This window comes from Coregonus clupeaformis, chromosome 21 (genome assembly GCF_020615455.1).
Source record: "Coregonus clupeaformis isolate EN_2021a chromosome 21, ASM2061545v1, whole genome shotgun sequence".
Classification (NCBI taxonomy): domain Eukaryota; kingdom Metazoa; phylum Chordata; class Actinopteri; order Salmoniformes; family Salmonidae; genus Coregonus; species Coregonus clupeaformis.
This window is the reverse complement of record NC_059212.1, coordinates 51,068,654-51,089,850: the sequence shown is the minus strand read 5'-3', so window position 1 is coordinate 51,089,850 and position 21,197 is coordinate 51,068,654. Positions and strand designations below refer to the sequence as shown.

The window sequence follows — 21,197 nt, the reverse complement described above, 5'->3', positions numbered from 1 at the left end:
CCTACTGATCCTTGACTTCGGCGATGTCATTTACGAAATAGCTTCCAACACTCTACTCAGCAAATTGGATGTAGTCTATCACAGTGCCATCCGCTTTGTCACCAAAGCCCCATATACTACCCACCATTGTGACCTGTACGCTCTCGTTGGCTGGCCCTCACTACATATTCGTCGCCAAACCCACTGGCTCCAGGTCATCTATAAATCACTTCTAGGCAAATCCCTGCCTTATCTTAGCTCATTGGTCACCATAGCAACACCCACCCGTAGGATGCGTTCCAGCAGGTATATCTCACTGGTCATCCCCAAAGCCAACACCTCCTTTGGTCGCCATTCCTTCCAGTTCTCTGCTGCAAATGACTGGAACGAACTGCAAAAATCTCTGAAGCTGGAGACACTTATCTCCCTCACTATCTTTAAGCATCAGTTGTCAGAGCAGCTTACCGATCACTGCACCTGTACACAGCCCATCTGTAATTAGCCCACCCAACTACCTCATCCCCATTTTGTTATTTACATTGTTATTTATTTTGCTCATTTGCACCCCAGTCTCTCTATTTGCACATCATCTTCTGCACATTTCACTCCAGTGTTAATACTAAATTATAATTGTAATTATTTTTCACTATGGCCTATTAATTGCCTTACCTCCATAACTTACTACATTTGCACATACTGTATATAGATTTTCTAGTGTTATTGACTGTACATTTTGTTTATTCCATATGTAACTCTGTGTTGTTGTTTTTACCGCACTGCTTTGCTTTATCTTGGCCAGGTAGCAGTTGTAAATGAGAACTTGTTCTCAACTGGCTTACCTGGTTAAATAAAGGTTAAATAAATAAATAAATAAATAAATAAAAAGCACAACATCTTCTGGAGACAGTTTGTCAATGAACCCAGAGTTCTCAGTTATTTGTTTGTCACTGGTCCTGCCACCCCAACCTCTGGAAACAAAAGAAATGACTCCCTGTAGGGTGATAGAGATTAGGTACTTCACTGTGTTGTGATGTTTGTAGTTGGAGTAGGTTTGTGCACGTGCTCAGAGCTGTTTGGGTTTTTCAATGAAGATCTCAAAACAATCAATTATGGATGTACAGTTACTGTAATTTGGATGGAAACACATTGGCAGACTTAACCTAATTTGTTCTTGTATTGGCCAGAAAATCAAGGGAGTCAACCTCTCTGACACAACATTCAATGTTTTGTTAAAAATGCGGCAAGCTGTTGACCCAGAAATATGAAAGAAATGACCCAAAAAGTGCAGTGGCATGTTGAACTTCATTCTCAACAGGGTGATCAACTGCTGAAAAGGTGTCAGGGAGGTAGATTTGAGGGACACAGAGATGAATGTCAAGAGTACCATCAACCTTGCATAGGATGGCAGGCCTGTCAGCTCCTGGACCCTTTCGTCATCTTTCTTGAAACTTGCTTGATTAAAACACAGCCAATCTACCTTTTTTTGCAGGACCTTTTCTCTCTCTCTTAGCCGATCGATCTCAGTCAGCAAAGATGTACATTCGACAGCAGAGATGTACTAAACTTCATTTTCTCTCAGGTCATCACCAGGCATTTTAGCGTTTTCTTGCAGATTCACCAATCGCAAGTGCCCTCCTCTTCCTCCAAGCCTTTCCCTGTAGCTGCATCCATGGGCATTGTTGTGACACCCGCCTCCTTCTGAGCCTTTACCCTTTTTCTCCTCATCTGGTTAGACATTTCTTTAGGTTGTAGTGACTGGTGTCTTTCTGACTGGATGTAAGGTGGGCGAAGACAGATGGCACGTAGTCTGAGCTCAGTGGATTATCACTTTTCTCTGTGAAAAGATTCAGGAGTTGGTATCAACTGATAAGAGCGTCTGCTAAATGACTAAAATGTAAATGTAACTAAACTAATCTGCTCCATGTTATTCTCATAGTAATTAGTTTAGAGTAACTTTAATAGTTGCAAGACTGATGTAGCAAACAACTAGCTAGTAATAGTGATATAACAAAATCACCAACTCCAAATTCCACTCTTGCAATAGATAGATTAGCAGGTTATGTAATTAAAATGCAAATATCTAGTAGATAAACACCTATGGGTGGCCCTTATTTTGAATGTAGCCAGTGTGATGCTTTTGTCATCTTTCCCTCAACCTTCCTTCATTCCCTCAGAGCCGCTTGCCATGTAAAGATGGCTAGCTAACATTAGTTAAGTAATCAGAAAGCTAACTGATGACAGTATCAATGCTGCAGAAGTTGAATTTACTGAAGTTGATGATTTACAACAGAGAGCATAGCTCGGTAGCAAACTGTGACAAGACTTACAAGACACGAAATGCGCCCTGCACAACCGACAGTGCTTCGTGGGCGTGAATTCATTCAGCAGCTAGCCAGCTTTGCGACGGCTCATGTACGCTAGGGGTGGTACCGCACGGTGAAACACCGCTTCCCATTAATTTTCAATGGAAGGAAAGCAGTGAGAAGCGGAGTGGGCGGGGAACCATTGGGAGGCACGAACGTGGTGTGCGAGGCAGTGAAAAAGTTCTGCATTTCCCAATGTTATGTAAATCACCAGCTCTGAAAGCATGGCGATGACCAATCATATCGAATGGTTCCCATAACAAATTTGACACTATGTGATCCAACACTGGAGACTTTCTTCAGCAAAGATGGCTTTACAAAAATACTAGGATGGAAACAAATGTAAGTAAGTATAACGTCATAACGAATAATGCACAAAAAAAAAGTACAGTTGAGAGGAATATGTTAGTTAATGTAGGAACAAACGATTATGCATATTTTTTGTCATAAAGTTAATTTACGAAAATCGCTATTTAGCACACTAGCTGACTAGCTAACATTAGCCAGCTAGCTAGCTGTATGGGCGTTTTGACATTAGTATGAAATTGGAATTTGTGTTTAATGTTTTAGGGACTCCTGACAAAACCAGCAAACCAGGCTGTCGTCTTGTGAAACAATGGATGTAAAGAATCTAGCTAGCTAAAGGATTTACTGCAAATTGAATGTACAATTTTGTAAGCTTGCCTTGCTGATATTTGCCATGCAATGCAGCTGAAGTAACGTACCTAGCTAGCTAACTATTTTCTTGCTTATTGTGTAGTGGAGGATAAAAATACCTGTATGCCTATGGATGTGTAGCTAGCTATGTAGCCGATCTGTGTATGGACCCTAAAACGTTTGGTATAAATATTAGTTGAGAACAGTGGTTTTAATTGCTTCCACCAGTTAATCATGAATCCCCAAGAAATTGCAGAAAATGACTGTTACACGTCAATATTATAATGTCAATATTAGCTAGCTATGAAGCTCAGCAATCATAGCCGGTTGTATCAACTTCAAAACAGTCTCAATGGCATCGATGAAGCCTATGGATTTAGTAGAATATAATATAACTTTGTGCCAAGGATGCAAGTCGTATATACATGTAGTTATTACCAAGCATGAGTTCCTCATATTGTAGCCTGTACATTGAATATATTCACTGATCATGTACTCTACCTTGGCAAATAAAGGTGCGGTTCAGGTATGAATGTCTGTGAGACATTCTTTTTCAGTCATATCCAATACCATGAGTATCAAACGCCAGTCTTTGAATAATGCTGTGTATACACTTCAACAGTGTTAACCAATCCTGGTCCTGGGACATCAATGGTTACACATTGTAACTCTGCAATAGACTAGAACACATGATTTAACTAGTTAAGGCTGATTTGTAATTCATATATACAGAACCAGAATTTTTAAAAAACAGTACACTACACTTCCTATGCATCATGTAAATACTCTAAAACAGGTTAATCTCAATATCTAATTTCCTTTCTCTGCACTGATCTGAGAACACAGGATAGGTGTAGTATTTCATCAAATGAAGACTTAATTTCAACCAGTAGAGAATGTGAACCAATTCCAGGAGAGAATGTGAAACGCTTTGAAAGAAGTTCATTATCCAAATCAAATGTTATTTGTCACGTGCCCCCGAATACAACAGGTGAAATACACTGCTCAAAAAAATAAAGGGAACACTAAAATAACACATCCTAGATCTGAATGAATGAAATAATCTTATTAAATACTTTTTTCTTTACATAGTTGAATGTGCTGACAACAAAATCACACAAAAATTATCAATGGAAATCAAATTTAGCAACCCATGGAGGTCTGGATTTGGAGTCACCCTCAAAATTAAAGTGGAAAACCACACTACAGGCTGATCCAACTTTGATGTAATGTCCTTAAAACAAGTCAAAATGAGGCTCAGTAGTGTGTGTGGCCTCCATGTGCCGTTATGACCTCCCTACAACACCTGGGCATGCTCCTGATGAGGTGGCGGATGGTCTCCTGAGGGATCTCCTCCCAGACCTGGACTAAAGCATCCGCCAACTCCTGGACAGTCTGTGGTGGACAAAGTCTCTCGTACACTTTCTTCACCACCCACTGCTTCGACCTCTTGCAGAATATTTGTTTGTACTGCAAGTCTCCTGGAAAGACATGAAGACTGATCATGAGGATGTGTAAAACATGAAGACAGATCATGAGGATGTGTAACCATACAAGAAGCCATGTTCATCTGTAAACAAAAAAGACTACAGTAGACTGGTATGAGTTTTGTTAGTCAGAGTCAATAATGGGGCACTGAGATGGGCTGTTAGCAAAGATGTGAAAAGTTTGAGGGGGGCTTGACTTGTAGACAGTCTAGTTGTGTATGAGCACCTACATTGTGATGTTGAGTAGACAAGCACTGCCAACAATAGAGTGAATAGGCTAGAAGATATACTAACAGCCTCTCTCCCCCATGCCAAACAACTGACTGCAAGGTGGGAAAAGTTTGAGGAGCACTTGTCTTGTAGACAGTTTAGTGTATTGGTGATTTTGTTTTCTCAAGAGGGTATTGTGCTTTTATAAACACCTTTGGCTGTCCTGCCTTGTTTCAAAGTCAGATGATGTTGAGCTTGAGCAGCGGGTCTACAGGCTCAGTACTACTAAAGCTGGTGTCATCGTCATCAGCAGCAGGATTAGTCTGTAGGACACACAGTAGTCAGTGATTAACCAACATTGTCCTACTTTGCCCCCATCAATACACATTCAAACATACTATCCCCCCCCGTCAATAGATCATGCATAATACCCTTCACACACACACAATACCCGCCCCCAACAGACACCAGTCAGTCACCCACACCATCCCCTCCTGACTAATACCTCATTTTTCTCCAATTTAGACTTCAAGCCTGTCGTTTCTGCAGATCCTCTCAAGCTCTGTCAGGTTGGATGGGGAGCATAGCTGCACAGCTATTTTCCGGTCTCTCCAGAGATGTTCAATTGGTTTCAAATCTGGGCTCTGGCTGGGCCACTCAAGGACATTCAGAGACTTGTCCCGAAGCCACTCCTGCGTTGTCTTGGCTGTGTGCTTAGGGTTGTTGTCCTGTTGAAAGGTGAACCTTCACCCCAGTCTGCGGTCCTGGGCAGGTTTTCATCAAGGATCTTTCTGTACTTTGCGCCGTTCATCTTCCCTCGATCCTGACTAGTGTCCCAGTCCCTGCCGCTGAAAAACATCCCCACAGCATGCTGACACCCCCATGCTTTACCGTAGGGATGGTGCCAGGTTTCCTCCAGACGTGATGCTTGGCATTCAGGCCAAAGAGTTCAATCTTGGTTTCATCAGACCAGAGAATCTTGTTTCTCATGGTCTGAGAGTCCTTTAGGTGCCTTTTGGAAAACTCCAAGCGTGCTGTCATGTGCCTTTTACTGAGGAGTGGCTTCTGTCTGGCCACTCTAACATAAAGGCCTGATTGGTGGAGTGCTGCACAGATGGTTGTCCTTCTGGAAGGTTCTCCACAGAGGAACTCTGGAGCTCTGTCAGAGTGGCCATCAGGTTCTTGGTCACCTCCCTGACCAAGGCGCTTCTCCCCCAATTGCTCAGTTTGGCCGGGCGACCAGCTCTAGGTAGAGTCTTGGTGGTTCCAAACTTCTTCCATTTAAGAATGATGGAGGCCACTGTGTTCTTGGGGACCCACAGATCTGTGCCTCGACACAATCCTGTCTCGGAGCTCTACGGACAATTCCTTCGACCTCATGTCTTGGTTTTTGCTCTGACATGCCCTGTCAACTGTGGGACCTTATATAGACAGGCGTGTGCCTTTCCAAATCATGTCCAATCAATTGAATTTACCACAGGTGGAAACATCAAGGATGATCAATGGAAACAGGATGCACCTGAGATCAATTTCGAGTCTCATAACCAAGGGTCTGAATACTTATGTAAATAAAATCAAGGGGTCTGAATACTTTCCGAATGCACTGTATGGATGTACGTTAATAACATTAATGGAAATGTATAGTGAAATAGAGCAGTGGTGAAATTTCCCTTTGACATCAGAATGATTAAACATGGTCTCAGGGCAATTTGTATTATTCAGTATGTAATCCGTAACATGCCATTTAGTATGATATGTTACATTATGAATGGAATAGCGGTTGTACAATGTCATACGAATTAGAGGATGTATAGTATCATACGTCTTACCTGGTCGTACAATAGCATACGAATTGGAGGATGTATAGTATTGCACGTCTTTATCTGAGACCAGATTGCTTGTTGCGCTGTAACAACAAAGAAGAATTATGGGGAGAATCTACTTTGGCAGTTTGGGGAACTATAAAGACAAAGGTTAGGTGAACTTACGTAGCAGGTTAGGTGAAATGGGTTAAGTTTAGAATAAAACTAACATGCAACCTTTGGATTGATAGACTGTCGCGGATTACAACCACCCATCCTCCCCGACCAACAGAAGGGTGTGTTTACGGCCAGCAATTCGGGGCGTTCCTGCCGTAGCTATCATACATTTTGGAGGTGCTCAGAAATACGTAAAGCAGGGTTCTTCAATTCCGGTCCTGGAGGGCCGAAACACTTCTGTTTTTTATTTCTACCTGGTAGTTAATTGCACTCACCTGGTGTCCCAGGTCTGAATTAGCCCCTGATTAGAAGGAGAGGATGAAAAACAGAGGTGTTTCGGCCCTCCAGGACCGTAATTGAAGAACCCTGACGTAAAGTATATTGGTATGACTGATTCCAGGCTGAATTATTTCACAATACTAATGATGGGTCAACTCCTAAAGATATGTTATAACCCACGGCTGCAAATATTGAGGTGGCTTAGCCTACCCAATAACAATGCACTAAATCACATTTGGCACATCATTGCGCACATGTTGTTATTACACAATGTAATATATTGAGGCAGAAATTAGACAGCCTACAATTAGCTAAATATAACTCAATTGAGTGAACATGATTTCAACATAATAATATATAATGATATGCCATTTAGCAGACACTTTTATCCAAAGTGATTTACAGTCATGCGTGCATACGAGTGGAGGCTGGTGGGAGAAGCTATAGTACAGGCTCATAGTAATGGCTGGAATGGCATTATTGGAACGGAGTTAAACATGTCGTTTCCATACTGTATGCTTGATGTGTTTGATACCGTTCCATTAATTCCATTCCAGTCATTACAATGAGCCGTCCTCCCATCAGCCTCCAATGGCGCATACATTTTTAGTATGGGTGGTCCCATGAATCTAACCAAAGCCTACAATCCTACTGTATTTATCTTTTAATGCAGTCATCGGTTTTCTTTTGAAGCAACTTTATATTTCGCTTGTTTGTAACTATTGCAAAGACATTGGCAACTTTATGTGTAGTCAACTTCGTTCTGAAGTTATCTGCGATCACAGAGACAAACATCTTGATTCTATGTTTAGCATCTTGATTCTACGTGTGTTTAAAGTGACACAGAATGGCAAAAAAAGCATCTAACGACGCACTTAGCTGTTCTACCAGTGGTCTGAGGCAGTCGGTAAATAATGAGCGTTTAAGTGCAACTTTAGTAACGATGGTTTTGGGAAACAGCTCAGAGGTTTAATGATGCTCTTACGAAGGTTCTAACGATGAACTTAGCCTTTATATGCTTCTGGGAAACCGGGCCTAGAGCAGCAGGTCGCAGATGCCAGGCCAAAACAAGCTTTTGAAGCATCCTTCTGACAGTCACACTTGGGAGTGGACACCTACAGTAGCTACAACGGGAAGAAACAATTAGGCTATTATTAATGTCAAAACCCATCCGGGTACAAAATCCTCAAGCAATAATGTTAATCAAGCAATTTAAGTTACATAGGCAGCCTAGCTTACAGTCGAACTGTGTGGCAACAAAACAGCGGTTGATTGACAGTTGTCAAAAAGCACAGTTTCACATTTCATTGCATTGCACTTAAACTGCAAAGTAATTGAAGAAATGTTAAAGATGTTTTACAATGCAATCAAATGTCAACTTTATTTTTAACCCCAAAATGCACTAACTCAAACTGCTGCTATGATCATAAAAATGAACCGTAACTACAGGAGAATATGCACAAGAAAATTCAAGCTATCATGCAGCTGTTGCTCTCTTGGTGAGGCAAAGAAAATACTTAATTCATAATGTAGAAACCAGTGACATGTTGGAAACCTAAACCTGCTAATCTCAGTACAGTTGAACGGCTCAACAATCGATATGAACAGTTCATTAACTGAGGAAAACACTGAACAACATGCAATCTTACATTCTGACATCGGCAAATTTACATTGATGTTTTTGATGTAGTTTGAGATTACTGAGAACCGTGAAACTTTTACCACACTGCACACAACTAAATGGCTTTTGTCCACTGTGAAATCGCTCATGTCTTTGGCAGTTGTCCTGCCTTGTAAACATCTTGCCACAGAGTCTGCAACTGAAAGGTCTCTCACCCGTGTGAACACTCTGATGTGACTTGAGTCTTTTTTTCTGAGTAAAACTTTTCCCACACTCAAGACATCTGTATGGTTTGACTCCAGCATGAGAGTGCTGGTGAGCTTCAAGTTGACAATGGCGGTGGAAACTCTTTCCACACAATGAGCAGATAAACAGTTTTTGGTTTGATACAGCTCTCCAAACATTTACCATCCTCTTTGTTTTCAATCTGTTCTTATTAAGAATATGCTCTTGGTTGTGTGAGTGTGACTCAGATGTGCTCTCAGTTGCTCTTATGAGCCCTTGTGAAGAAGGTCCTGGTTGCTGCAGTCTGGGATGTAAAATCAAGCCCTCCCTCACAACAGGATGCAGAGTATCTCTGTACTGCCCCTGCACAGCTTGTATGGACTCAGACATGGCATCGTCATGATACACAGGATGCCTCTCAGGCTCCACTTTCACTGGGACAGTGCTGACTATGTCATCCAACGGTTTCCCTACAGTGGACAAAGAGTTGCAGGAAGGAGGGGATGGGATGGGATTGTGATATTGATCTGCCTGAGAGGAGAACATCTGTAAGCATCTTTCTGTAGTGTAAGACCCATCTGGGTGACCAGAATTATTCCCACTTAGTCCTTGTGTAACAGAGGACCACAGCTGACTATCTCTCTCATCCATTATAAAGTCTACACTGTCTGTGATTCCTGGGTCTTGTATGGTTCCCTGGGCTACATGTTCTTCCACCTGCTCTGCTTTCACCAGAAACTCCATTCCACCCCTCGCCTCTTCAAGGTGTCCAAACCTCTGCAGCTCATTGAAGCTCTCTACTGGGTCCTCTACAGGCATGGCTTGGGCTTGTTGGTTCTTGTCATCACCTGGAAGTAGAGTAGACGGTTTATGTAATTGCTAGAAATGATAAAAAGTCTAAATATAGCTGCGAGCAGCAATGAACGGAGTTCACAGGATGACAGAAAGTACACAAGACCAGTTGGATAACAAACCAAGTATTACAGCTGTGAGAGTGTATTGAAGTATTTTGGAACGCTAATGTGGAGTGTACCAACTGAGATTAAAATAATTTACACAAACAGATTGACATAATAAAGTCCCAGAATTCAAAGATTACCGCAATATACCAATACACTAATGCTGAAAATATTTCACAAAACTTAACATAAACCAGTCAAATTGACCTCAGAATTGGTATATAAACTCAATACATTAAGTAATGACTTTAAGAATGATTACCTGCTGCATTCAAAGATAACCAACTTACAGCACTAGACTAAAGTTCACTTGCGTCATTGTGGTATTGAGAGATAAACATGGTAATACTTTCACTGATTGCACTTAGTCGCTGACTGCGCAAACGGCAGGACTTAAGGTTTTACATTTTTCAGAATAAAATATCCACTTTTCACTACGTTCAGACCACATAATAGCACACCAATGTGATCATACTGATATACTAATCACAATATTTCACATTGTTTGTCTGCATTATTTAAATCTAAAATTAATTTGCATGAGACAAAATCCACTTGATCAATAGTTATTGCTTTAGTATCCTATGGTGCCATTGACATCTATAGTGCCACCAACTGGTCTGGTGCAGCCATCTAAGGTTGCAGTGACTTCATATTCACACAGCTTCTAAAGGACATATACATAAGGTTTACATACAAAATGTCATGGCCCCATGCCCATCGGTTCAGTTCTTATAGCCCTGATGTGATATGGTGCCTGGTAGTGGTGTAGTGTTGTCAACTTTAAATGCAGCAACTAATCATTCTCAAATTCATTAGCGGTTAATTCAACGACTCTAAAAACAAAATCTGGAGTTCATCTGACATATGATTCATGAGAAGATTATTGCAGATGATTTTGAGCGTTAGCGTTACATATTTACATTTGAGTCATTTAGCAGATGCTCTTATCCAGAGCGACTTACAGTTAGTGAATGCATAAGTTTTATTTTTTTTCATACTGGCCCCCAGTGGGAAACGAACCCACATCCCTGCCGGCCAAACCCTCCCCTACCTTGGACGACGCTGGACCGATTGTGCGCCGCCCATGGGTCTCCCGGTTGCGGCCGGCTGCGACAGAGCCTGGACTCGAACCAGGATCTCTAGTGGCACAGCTAGCACTGCGATGCAGTGCCTTAGACCACTGCGCCACTCGGGAGTCATATGCAAAGAATGAGTTAATAGTTTCCTTGTTTTTTGAGATATCAATACCAAATTCAGTGTGGTTCATCTTAGGGACGTCCATGATAGGGATGAAAAGTTTCAAGTTTATAGGCCACTGTGGAGTGGATTTACAGTGGTTTTATTAATGGACATGTAAAATCGGATTATTGATTTGTCAATAACTCAGCCATCTTTTGACCAATCCCTTAGCTTTTCTCAAACTAAGACAATGTTAAGACATGTACCATGGGCCTATGTTCTACATTTGGTGTCATTTGGTCCTATGGTTCACGAGAAAAATATTTGAATACTTTTTTGCATTTATTTATTTAATCATGGGAGCCCAACTGAGACCAGGGTCTCATTTTCAAATGGTGCCCTGAGGACATAAAATAAAATATAAAACTACAAGACACAAGATAGAATAACAAAAACATTACATTAGAACATCAAACATCACCAACACATTATTAAAGTCAATCAAAACTATTGCACACCTCGGTGAACTCATTTATCATCAGGGTTTTAAACTGCCCCAGTGGCACCAGGGAATCCAAATGTAATGAATTTTGCAAGTGATTCCAAAAATGTGGAGCATTAAAACTAAAAGCGGATTTACCTAGTTTGGTGGAGACCCGAGGAATCTCAAGAGTTACCCACCCTGTGAACAGGTTTGGTATCTCATGTTTTTATACTTTAACAATGAAGTTAAGTCAGAAGCTTGTATAGTAGAGCTTTCTAAACAAAAAGGGAGTAATCCATCCTGCCCTGCCTTTCGAAAGTTTTTGAAAGCCAAGTTAACAAACAGATCACCGACCATTTCGAATCCCACCGTACCTTCTCCGCTATGCAATCCAGTTTCCGAGCTGGTCATGGGTGCACTTCAGCCACGCTCAAGGTCCTAAACGATATTATAACCGCGATCGATAATAGACAGTACTGTGCAGCAGTCTTCATCGACCTGGCCAAGGCTTTCGACTCTGTCAACCACCGCATTCTTATTGGCAGACTAAATAGCCTTGGTTTCTCAAATGACTGCCTCGCCTGGTTCACCAACTACTTCTCAGATAGAGTTCAATGTGTCAAATCAGAGGGCCTGTTGTCTGGACCTCTGGCAGTCTCTATGGGGGTGCCACAGGGTTCAATTCTTGGGCCGACTCTTTTCTCCGTGTATATCAATGATGTCGCTCTTGCTGCTGGTGACTCTCAGATCCACCTCTACGCAGACGACACCATTTTGTATACATCTGGCCCTTCATTGGACACTGTTAACAAACCTTCAAACGAGCTTCAATGCCATACAACACTCCTTCAGTAGCCTCCAACTGCTCTTAAACACTAGTAAAACTAAATGCATGCTCTTCAATCGAACGCTGCTGGCACCCGCCCGCCCGACTAGAATCACTACTCTCGACGGGTCTGACTTAGAATATGTGGACAACTACAAATACCTAGGTGTCTGGTTAGACTGTAAACTCTCCTTCCAGACTCACATTAAGCATCTCCAATCCAAAGTTAAATCTAGAATTGGCTTCCTATTTCGCAACAAAGCCTCCTTCACTCATGCTGCCAAACATGCCCTCGTAAAACTGACTATCCTACCGATCCTTGACTTTGGCGATGTAATTTACAAAATAGCCTCCAACACTCTACTCAGCAAATTGGATGTAGTCTATCACAGTGCCATCCGTTTTGTCTCCAAAGCCCCATACACTACCCACCACTGTGACCTGTACGCTCTTGTTGGCTGGTCCTCATTACATGTTCGTCGTCAAACCCACTGGCTCCAGGCCATCTATAAAATCACTGCTAGGCAAATCCCCGCCTTATCTTAGCTCATTGGTTACCATAGCAACACCCACCCGTAGTATGCGCTCCAGCAGGTATATCTCACTGGTCATCCCCAAAGCCAACACCTCCTTTGGCCGCCATTCCTTCCAGTTCTCTGCTGCCAATGACTGGAACGAATTGCAAAAATCTCTGAAGCTGGAGACACTCATCTCCCTCACTAACTTTAAGCATCAGTTGTCAGAGCACCTTACCGATCACTGCACCTGTACACAGCCCATCTGAAATTAGCCCACCCAACTACCTCATCCCTATATTGTTATTTATTTTGCTCATTTGCACCCCAGTATCTCTATTTGCACATCTATCATTCCAGTGTTAATACTAATTGTAATTATTTTGCACTATAGCCTATTTATTGCCGTACCTCCATAACTTGCTACATTTGCACACACTGTATATATATATTTTCTGTTGTATTTTTTTGACTTTATGTTTTGTTTTACCCCATATGTAACTCTGTTGTTGTTTTTAAATCGCACTGCTTTGCTTTATCTTGGCCAGGTCGTAGTTGTAAATGAGAACTTGTCCTTAACTGGCTTACCTGGTTAAATAAAGGTGAAATAAAAAAATGAAGTGATCTACGGGACTTTAATGAGTCCCAGCCAACCCGTTGTTTACATATTAGCATATTAGTGTATGTGCTAATATGCATCTACTGGTATAGTGTGGCCGTCTTTAAATGCAGCAACATAATTTTTATTTGATTTTTATTTTGATGTTATTGTGTTGAGTCCAAAGACCACATTTGGAGTGAATCTGACTTTTAGTCCATGAGAAGTCAATTTTTTATGATTATATTAAGCATTAGTGTTGCATAGTCAAAAAAGCGAATTGTTAATAGTTTACTTATTTAAGTATGTTTACTTACTTAACATACAGTATCAAAGCCCAACTTAACATGGTTCATCATGGTAAAGTCTTTGTGGAGTGGATTTACAAAACACGTAAAATCGAATTTCCTGTTTTATCAATACCTCAGCCATCTCTTAACCAACCCTTAGCTTTTCTTAAACTAAGTTAAGAGATGTACCATGGGCCTACATACCGAATTTGGTGTTATTTGAGAAATTAATAATAATAATAATAATAATAATAATAATAATAATAAATGGAGGAAAATCTATCCTGACGGACCTTCAAGGTCCTTGAGGCAAATTTGTTCAGCACAAGGAAGGAAAAAGTTCAGTGTCTCCCTAAAAACACACCATCTATGACCGGAAGTGATTTTTCGTACAGGTTAGGATAGCATTTTAGCTAACCCTAACCCAATTATCCTAACCTGCTACGTTAATGCTCCTAACCAGCTACGAAAAAGTCACTTCTGGTCGTAGCTGCATGAAGGTGGTGTGTTAAGGGAATCTCATAGGTCTAACGGGGCGACGGATGTGGGTTTAAGTGAGACTGCTTATAACAGGGCCCCCTATATGCCAATCCCCCTACACGCCAATCTGTGCCATTTCTTTAGACCAAGCTACTCATGGATTTTAGTTTCTGTGTGCCAAATAAAAAAAAAAAGTTAATTTATGCTTGAGTTATTTGATAATAGTCCCCTGTAGCTCAGTTGGTATAGCATGGCGCTTGCAACGCCAGGGTTGTGGGTTCGTTTCCCACGGGGGGGGCAGTATGAAAATGTATGCACTCACTAACTGTAAATCGCTCTGGATAAGAGCGTCTGCTAAATGACTAAAAATTTAAAATTTTAAATAAAAAAAGTCAAGAAAAAATGAATAGAGAATAACAATGTTTCACAGCTGTGAACCCATAATAAGCAATCAAACAAAACCTTGAACAGTGCAACATAACCTGACATGATAGCACTAAGTCAGCTCGCCTCACCTTTTTGTAGAGTCCCACTTCCAACCTGAATTCCCTCAGCATGTTGCCTGTAATTTGCCACTCGTGTTGCTACTTCCCTTTGAGCTTTCCTCAATTCTCTTTCCATCAGCTGTACACTATTTTGAAGGCCTTCTATCTCATTTTCTTTCCGACACATTTCAAGCCGTAGCACGACAGTGCCCTCGTCTACAAGTTTGGTTATTTCTGCAACAGCTGCCTTTGCTAGCACATCCATGATTGCAGCTATTTGTGTACTGAAAGAAACAGTGTTAGACATTGTTCTTCAAATAAAATGACCGTTGTTACACAAAAACGAATATGCAATGCCAGTGCCTCTGTGAAATATTTATAGCAGAATTGTTTCAACAACTGTACAGCTGGCAATCAGCACGGATTGTGAAAAAATATGTTCTCTTTCGGAACGATGGATAACGGAAATGACGACAGAAAGGGTAACCGTAAACGTTCTAATAAATGCCCATATATGGAGCTATTTCTGTGAAATCAGTCTGAAAACAAAAATAAGACAATTAGTTCTCTGCAGAAGAAGTTTATTCACAAAAACGAATAAAAAACAGAAAATGCATCGGTTTATGGAGTTGATACAAATAATGACAAAACATCGCTAGGCAATGCTCATAAGAAGTTATTACATTTGCTTGCTCATCCTTAACAATACCATGGTTATGCATGCGATGGGATACCTGAGATTTCCATACTTGAGTATAAATTGACAACTCTTTGCAGATTGATTAAAACTAATTTGAGAGAGAGCTAGAGCGCGTGCGAGAGAGCGAGAGAGAGCGGAGTATGGGAGGATCAGTTTTCTGAGTAGCCCTGAATCTTAGTGGGGCGGTTATAGGCCCAGGCTGATTTTTTCAGGCAGTATAATTAATAGTCAGATTAATAGTTAATAGTCAGAGACTTCAATCCAAAGACTGAAATGAACTGATTTTAATGCATTCCAGACTAGTACACTCAAGTTAACCTACAGTATGTGCATACAGTATGAAGATGGAAGAATGGCCCCGGAAGGAATGGTGGCCGTTTTACAGGCTCCTGACCAATTGTGCTATTTTGTGTATTTTTCTGCGTTGATCTTAACTTATTTTGAACATAATGTTTCCTTCATCATTTTCTATGACCGAAAAGAGCTTCTGGACATCAGAACAGCTATCACTAACCTCAATATGGATGAGAACTTCTACTTCAATGAGTTGGAGGCGAAAGACATATTGTTTATCCCGGACCAGGCCCTAATCCCCAACACTTGAAGCAGGCGAAGACAGTGCTATAGAGGCCGGCGCGCGGGCACCCTGATGAGACTATGGCGGCGAATGAATAAATCGCCTCTACCCTCTGTTCTATTGGCGAATGTGCAATCGCTGGAGAATAAACTGGACGAGCTTCAAGACTTTCTTATCAACGGGACATTAAGAACTGTAATATACTATACTTGTCTGAGTCATGGCTGAACAAGGACATGGGTAATATACACAAAAGTATGTGGATTCGTCTATTTCAGCCACACCTGTTGCTGACAGGTGTATAAAACCGAGCACACAGCCATGCAATCTCTATAGACAAACATTGGCAGTAGAATAGCCTTACTGAAGAGCCTTTCAATGTGGCACCATCATAGGATGCCACCTTTTCAACAAGTCAGTTCGTACAATTTCTGCCAGGCTAGAGCTGCCCCAGTCAACTGTAAGTGCTGTTATTGTGAAGTGGAAACGTCTAGGAGCAACAATGGCTCAGCCGGGAAGTCATAGGCCACACAAGAACAGGACCGCTGAAGTGCGTAGCGCATAAAATTCGTCTGTCCTCGGTTGCAACACTCACTACCGAGTGAAGGGAAATCTTAACGCTACAGCATACAATGACATTCTAGATAATTCTGTGCTTCCAACTTTGTGGCAACAGTTTGGGGAAGGCCCTTTTCTGTTTCAGCATGACAATGCCCCCGTGCACAAAGAGAGGTCCATACAGAAATGGTTTGTCGAGATCGGTGTGGAAGAACTTGACTGGCCTGCACAAAGCCCTGACCTCAACCCCATCGAACCCCTTTGGAATGAATTGGAACGCCGACTGCGAGCCAGGCCTACTCGGCCAACATCAGTGCCCGACCTCACTAATGCTCTTGTGGCTGAATGGAAGCAAGTCCCCGCATCAATGTTCCAACATCTAGTTATTATTATTATTATCTAGTGTCCGCATACTTTTGGTCATTTGGTGTACGTTCAGCCTCTTGCGAATTGAAGGAAAATTATGAAAACACAGAGAGACAAAATATAAATGACTTTTTTACTTGGTCAATTTTGGGGGGGAAGCCTGGCTTCTCTTGGCATCCATGAATACACACCACTGCTTATGTTACAAAAGGCTCTGCACATAGTCAGCCTAGCCCCTGATCATGACTCTCAGTTCCATTCCATTACACATAAGAGTCATTGGATGAAGGCTAGGAGCAACAATGGCTCAGCCGGGAAGTCATTGGATGAAGACAGGAACGAACTGCAAAAATCTCTGAAGCTGGAGACTCTTATCTCCCTCACTAACTTTAAGCATCAGTTGTCAGAGCAGCTTACCGTTCACTACACCTGTACACAGCCCATCTGTAATTAGCCCACCCAACTACCTCATCCCCATATTGTTATTTATTTTGCTCATTTGCACCCCAGTATCTCTATTTGCACATCATCTTCTTCACATCTATCACTCCAGTGTTAATACTAAATTGTAATTATTTTGCACTATGGCCTATTTATTGCCTTACCTCCATAACTTACTACATTTGCACACACAGTATATAGATTTTCTATTGTGTTATTGACTGTATGTTTTGTTTTACCCCATATGTAACTCTGTGTTGTTGTTGTTTTTATCGCACTGCTTTGCTTTATCTTGGCCAGGTCGCAGTTGTAAATGAGAACTTGTTCTCAAATGGCTTACCTGGTTAAATAAAGGTGAAATAAATAAAATAAAATAAAAAAGGCGTCTTCTGCAGGGGGGAGTTATGTTAAGAGCCGCAACGCTCAGTCTGAACATTAACACGCATCGCTTGCAGCAATGTTTTGGATGCATAAGGACCTTATCTTTCATATTGGCTAGAAATAATAAATACAAAAATAGGGTTCCCACACGGCCATATTTCCATGTTACAGCACTTGTTTATGAAAAACAGACAGAAGACAGAGTGGACTACCTGTGCTAATTAGCTATCTGCATCTCCGAATACCTGTGTGTGTTGACTGCAATGGCGTTAAAACCAGTTAAAACAGTGTACAGTAAATTAGTATTTTGCATTTGTGAAATTATTTTGATGTGATATGAAAGTAAAGGGATTTATGTTTCTACACTGAACAAAAATATAAACGCAACATGCAACAATTTCTATGATTTTACTGAGTTAAAGTTCATATAAGGAAATCAGTGAATTGAAATAAATTCATCAGGCCCTAATCTATAGATATCACTTGACTGGGAATACAGATATGCATCTGATGGTCACAGATACCTTTTTAGAAAAATAGGGGCGTGGATCTGAAAACCAGTCAGTATCTGGTGAGACCACCATTTGCCTCATGCAGCGTGACACATCTCCTTCGCATAGAGTTGATCAGGCTGTTGATTGTGGCCTGTAGAATCCTCTTCAATGGCTGTGCGAAGTTGCTGGGTATTGGCGGGAACTGGAATATGCTGTCGTGCACGTCGACCCAGAGCATTCCAAACATGCTCAATGGGTGACATGTCTTGTGTGTATGCAGGCCATGGAGAAACTGGGACATATTCAGCTTCCAGGAATTGTGTACAGATCCTTGCAACATGGGGCAGTGCATTTTCATGCTGAAACATGAGGTGATGGCGGCGGATGAATGCACGACAATGGGCCTCAGGATCTCGTCACGGTATCTCTGTGCATTCAATTGCCATTGATAAAAATGCAATTGTGTTCGTTGTCCATAGCTTATGCCTGCCCATACCATAACCCAATCGCCACCATGGGGCACTCTGTTCACAACATTGACATCAGCAAACCGCTCGCCCAAACAACGCCATATGTCTGCCATCTGCCCGGTACAGTTGAAACCGGGATTTATCCGGGTAGAGCACACATCTCCAGCATGCTCAGTGGCCATCGAAGGTGAGCATTTGTCCGCTGAAGTCGGTTACTACGCCGAACTGCAGTCAGCTCAAGACCCTGGTGAGGACGAGGAGCATGCAGATGAGCTTCTCTGAGACGGTTTCTGACAGTTTGTGCAGAAATGTTTTGGTTGTGCAAACCCACAGTTTTATCAGCTGGTGAAGAAGCCGGATGTGGAGGTCCTGGGCTGGAGTGGTTACATGTGGTCTGTGTTTGTGAGGCCGGTTGGACGTACTGCCAAATTCTCTAAAACGACATTATGGTAGAGAAATTAACATTACATTCTCTGGCAACAGCTCTGGTGGACATTCCTGCAGTCAGCATGCCAATTGCACACTCCCTCAAAACTTGAGACATCTGTTGCATTGTGTTATGTGACAAAACTGCACATTTTAGAGTGTCCGTTTATTGTCCCCAGCACAAGGTGCACCTGTGTAATGATCATGCTGTTTAATCAGCTTCTTGATATGCCACACCTGTCAGGTGGATGGATTATCTTGGCAAATGAGAAATGCTCACTAACAGGGATGTAAACAAATGTGTGCAACATTTTTTTGAGAAATAAGCTTTTTGTGCATATGGAACATTTGTGGGATATTTTATATCAGCTCATGAAACATGGGACCAACACTTTACATGTTGTGTTTACATTTTTGTTCAGTATAGAACCGTACCGTAATTGAGAATCGATTCACGTTTAGATGGAGCATTTGGCTGTTTTCGCTTCCAGAGCCAATTCGCCCTTTAAACAGAACATGTAAGGTCCTTGGAATAAGGAGTAACGTTAGGCTCCTTTAGTCCAATATTGGACTATAGTCAATTTAGCTGGCAGTCGAACTGTGTGGCAAAAATTCAACTAGCCGTAAACAAATAAAGCAGTTCACTGACAGTGACTGACAAAAAGTACAGTTTCACATTTCGTTGCATTGCACTTACACTGCAAAGTCTTTGTAGAAATGTTAAAGATGTTTTACGATGCAATCATCAAATGTAAACTTTATTTTTAATCGCAAAATGCACGAACTCGAACTGCTGCTACGATCATGCTACAAAAGTGACATGATAGAACATGCTACGGAAATGAACCGTAACTACAGGAGATCATGCGCAAAGCAATTCATAATGTAGAAATACTTGATTCAATACTTGATTCATAATGTAGAAACCAATGACATATTGGAAACCTAAACCTGCTAATCTCAGTACAGTTGAACGGCTCAACAATCAACATGAACAGTTCATTAACTGTACAATGCTGAAGAAAACACTGAAAAGCATAATCTTACATTTGCAAATGTACATTGATTAAAAAAAATATATTTTGAGGTTACTGAGAATTGTGAAACTTTTACCACACTGCACACAACTAAATTGCATTTATTCCACTGTGAAATCACTCATGTCTTTGGCAGTGGTCCTGCCTTGCAAACATCTTGCCACAGAGTCTGCAACTGAAAGGTCGCTCACCCGTGTGAACACTGATGTGACTTGAGTCTTTTTTTTGAGTAAAACCTTTCCCACACTCAAGACATCTGTATGGTTTGACTCCAACATGAATGTGCTGGTGAACTTCAAGTTGACACTGGCGGTGGAAGCTCTTTCCACACAATGAGCAGATTAGCACTTTTTGGTTTGCTACAGCTCTCCAAACATTTACCATCCTCTTTGTTTTCAATCTGTTCTTATTAAGAATATGCTCTTGGTTGTGTGAGTGTGACTCAGATGTGCTCTCAGTTGCTCTTATAAGCCCTTGTGAAGAAGGTTCTGGTTGCTGCAGTCTGGGATGTAAAATCAAGCCCTCCCTCACAATAGGATGCAGAGTATCTCTGTACTTCCCTTGCTCAGCTTGTATGGACTCAGACATGGCATCGTCATGATACACAGGATGCCTCTCAGGCTCCACTTTCACTGGGACAGTGCTGACTATGTCATCCAACGGTTTCCCTACAGTGGACAAAGAGTTGCAGGAAGCAGGATGGGATGGGAGCGGGATATTGATCTGCCTGAGAGGAGAACATCTGTAAGCATCTCTCTGTGGTGTAAGACCCATCTGGGTGACCAGAATTATTCCCACTTAGTCCTTGTGTAACAGAGGACCACAGCTGACTATCTCTCTCATCCATTATAAAGTCTACTCTGTCTGTGATTCCTGGGTCTTGTATGGTTCCCTGGGCTACATGTTCTTCTACCTGCTCTGCTTTCACCAGAAACTCCAGTCCACCCCTCACCTCTTCAAGGTGTCCAGACCTCTGCAGCTCATTGAAGCTCTCTACTGGGTCCTCTACAGGCATGTATTGGGCTTTCTGGTCCTCTTCATCACCTGGAAGTAGAGTAGACGGTTTATGTAATTGTTAGAAACGATAAAGTCAAATAAGCAATAAAACAAAACCTTGAACAGTGCCAA

The 21,197-nt window shown here is 41.6% G+C and overlaps 1 protein-coding gene across 4 annotated transcripts; it reads right to left on the bottom strand.

Annotated features, from left to right (window-relative positions):
- Nucleotides 1-4,328: 4,328 nt before the first annotated feature.
- Nucleotides 4,329-15,063, bottom strand: LOC121535606 (zinc finger protein 567). Of its 4 annotated transcripts, XR_005994759.2 has the most exons (6): nucleotides 14,650-15,063; nucleotides 8,791-9,648; nucleotides 7,940-8,078; nucleotides 6,526-6,602; nucleotides 4,909-5,019; nucleotides 4,329-4,480 (listed from the first exon to the last, which is right to left on the bottom strand). XR_005994759.2 is itself a non-coding variant. In XM_041842833.2 (5 exons), the coding sequence occupies exons 1-4, from the start codon at nucleotides 14,924-14,926 to the stop codon at nucleotides 4,936-4,938; spliced, it is 1,296 nt and encodes a 431-aa protein (XP_041698767.2). In that variant the 5' UTR covers nucleotides 14,927-15,063; the 3' UTR covers nucleotides 4,329-4,480; nucleotides 4,909-4,935. The 4 variants fall into 4 exon arrangements, 2 of the variants coding, with proteins under 2 accessions (XP_041698767.2, XP_041698766.2); XR_005994758.2 differs by having other exon boundaries at nucleotides 7,940-9,648; XM_041842833.2 differs by lacking the exon at nucleotides 7,940-8,078.
- Between the last annotated feature and the right edge of the window lie 6,134 nt (nucleotides 15,064-21,197).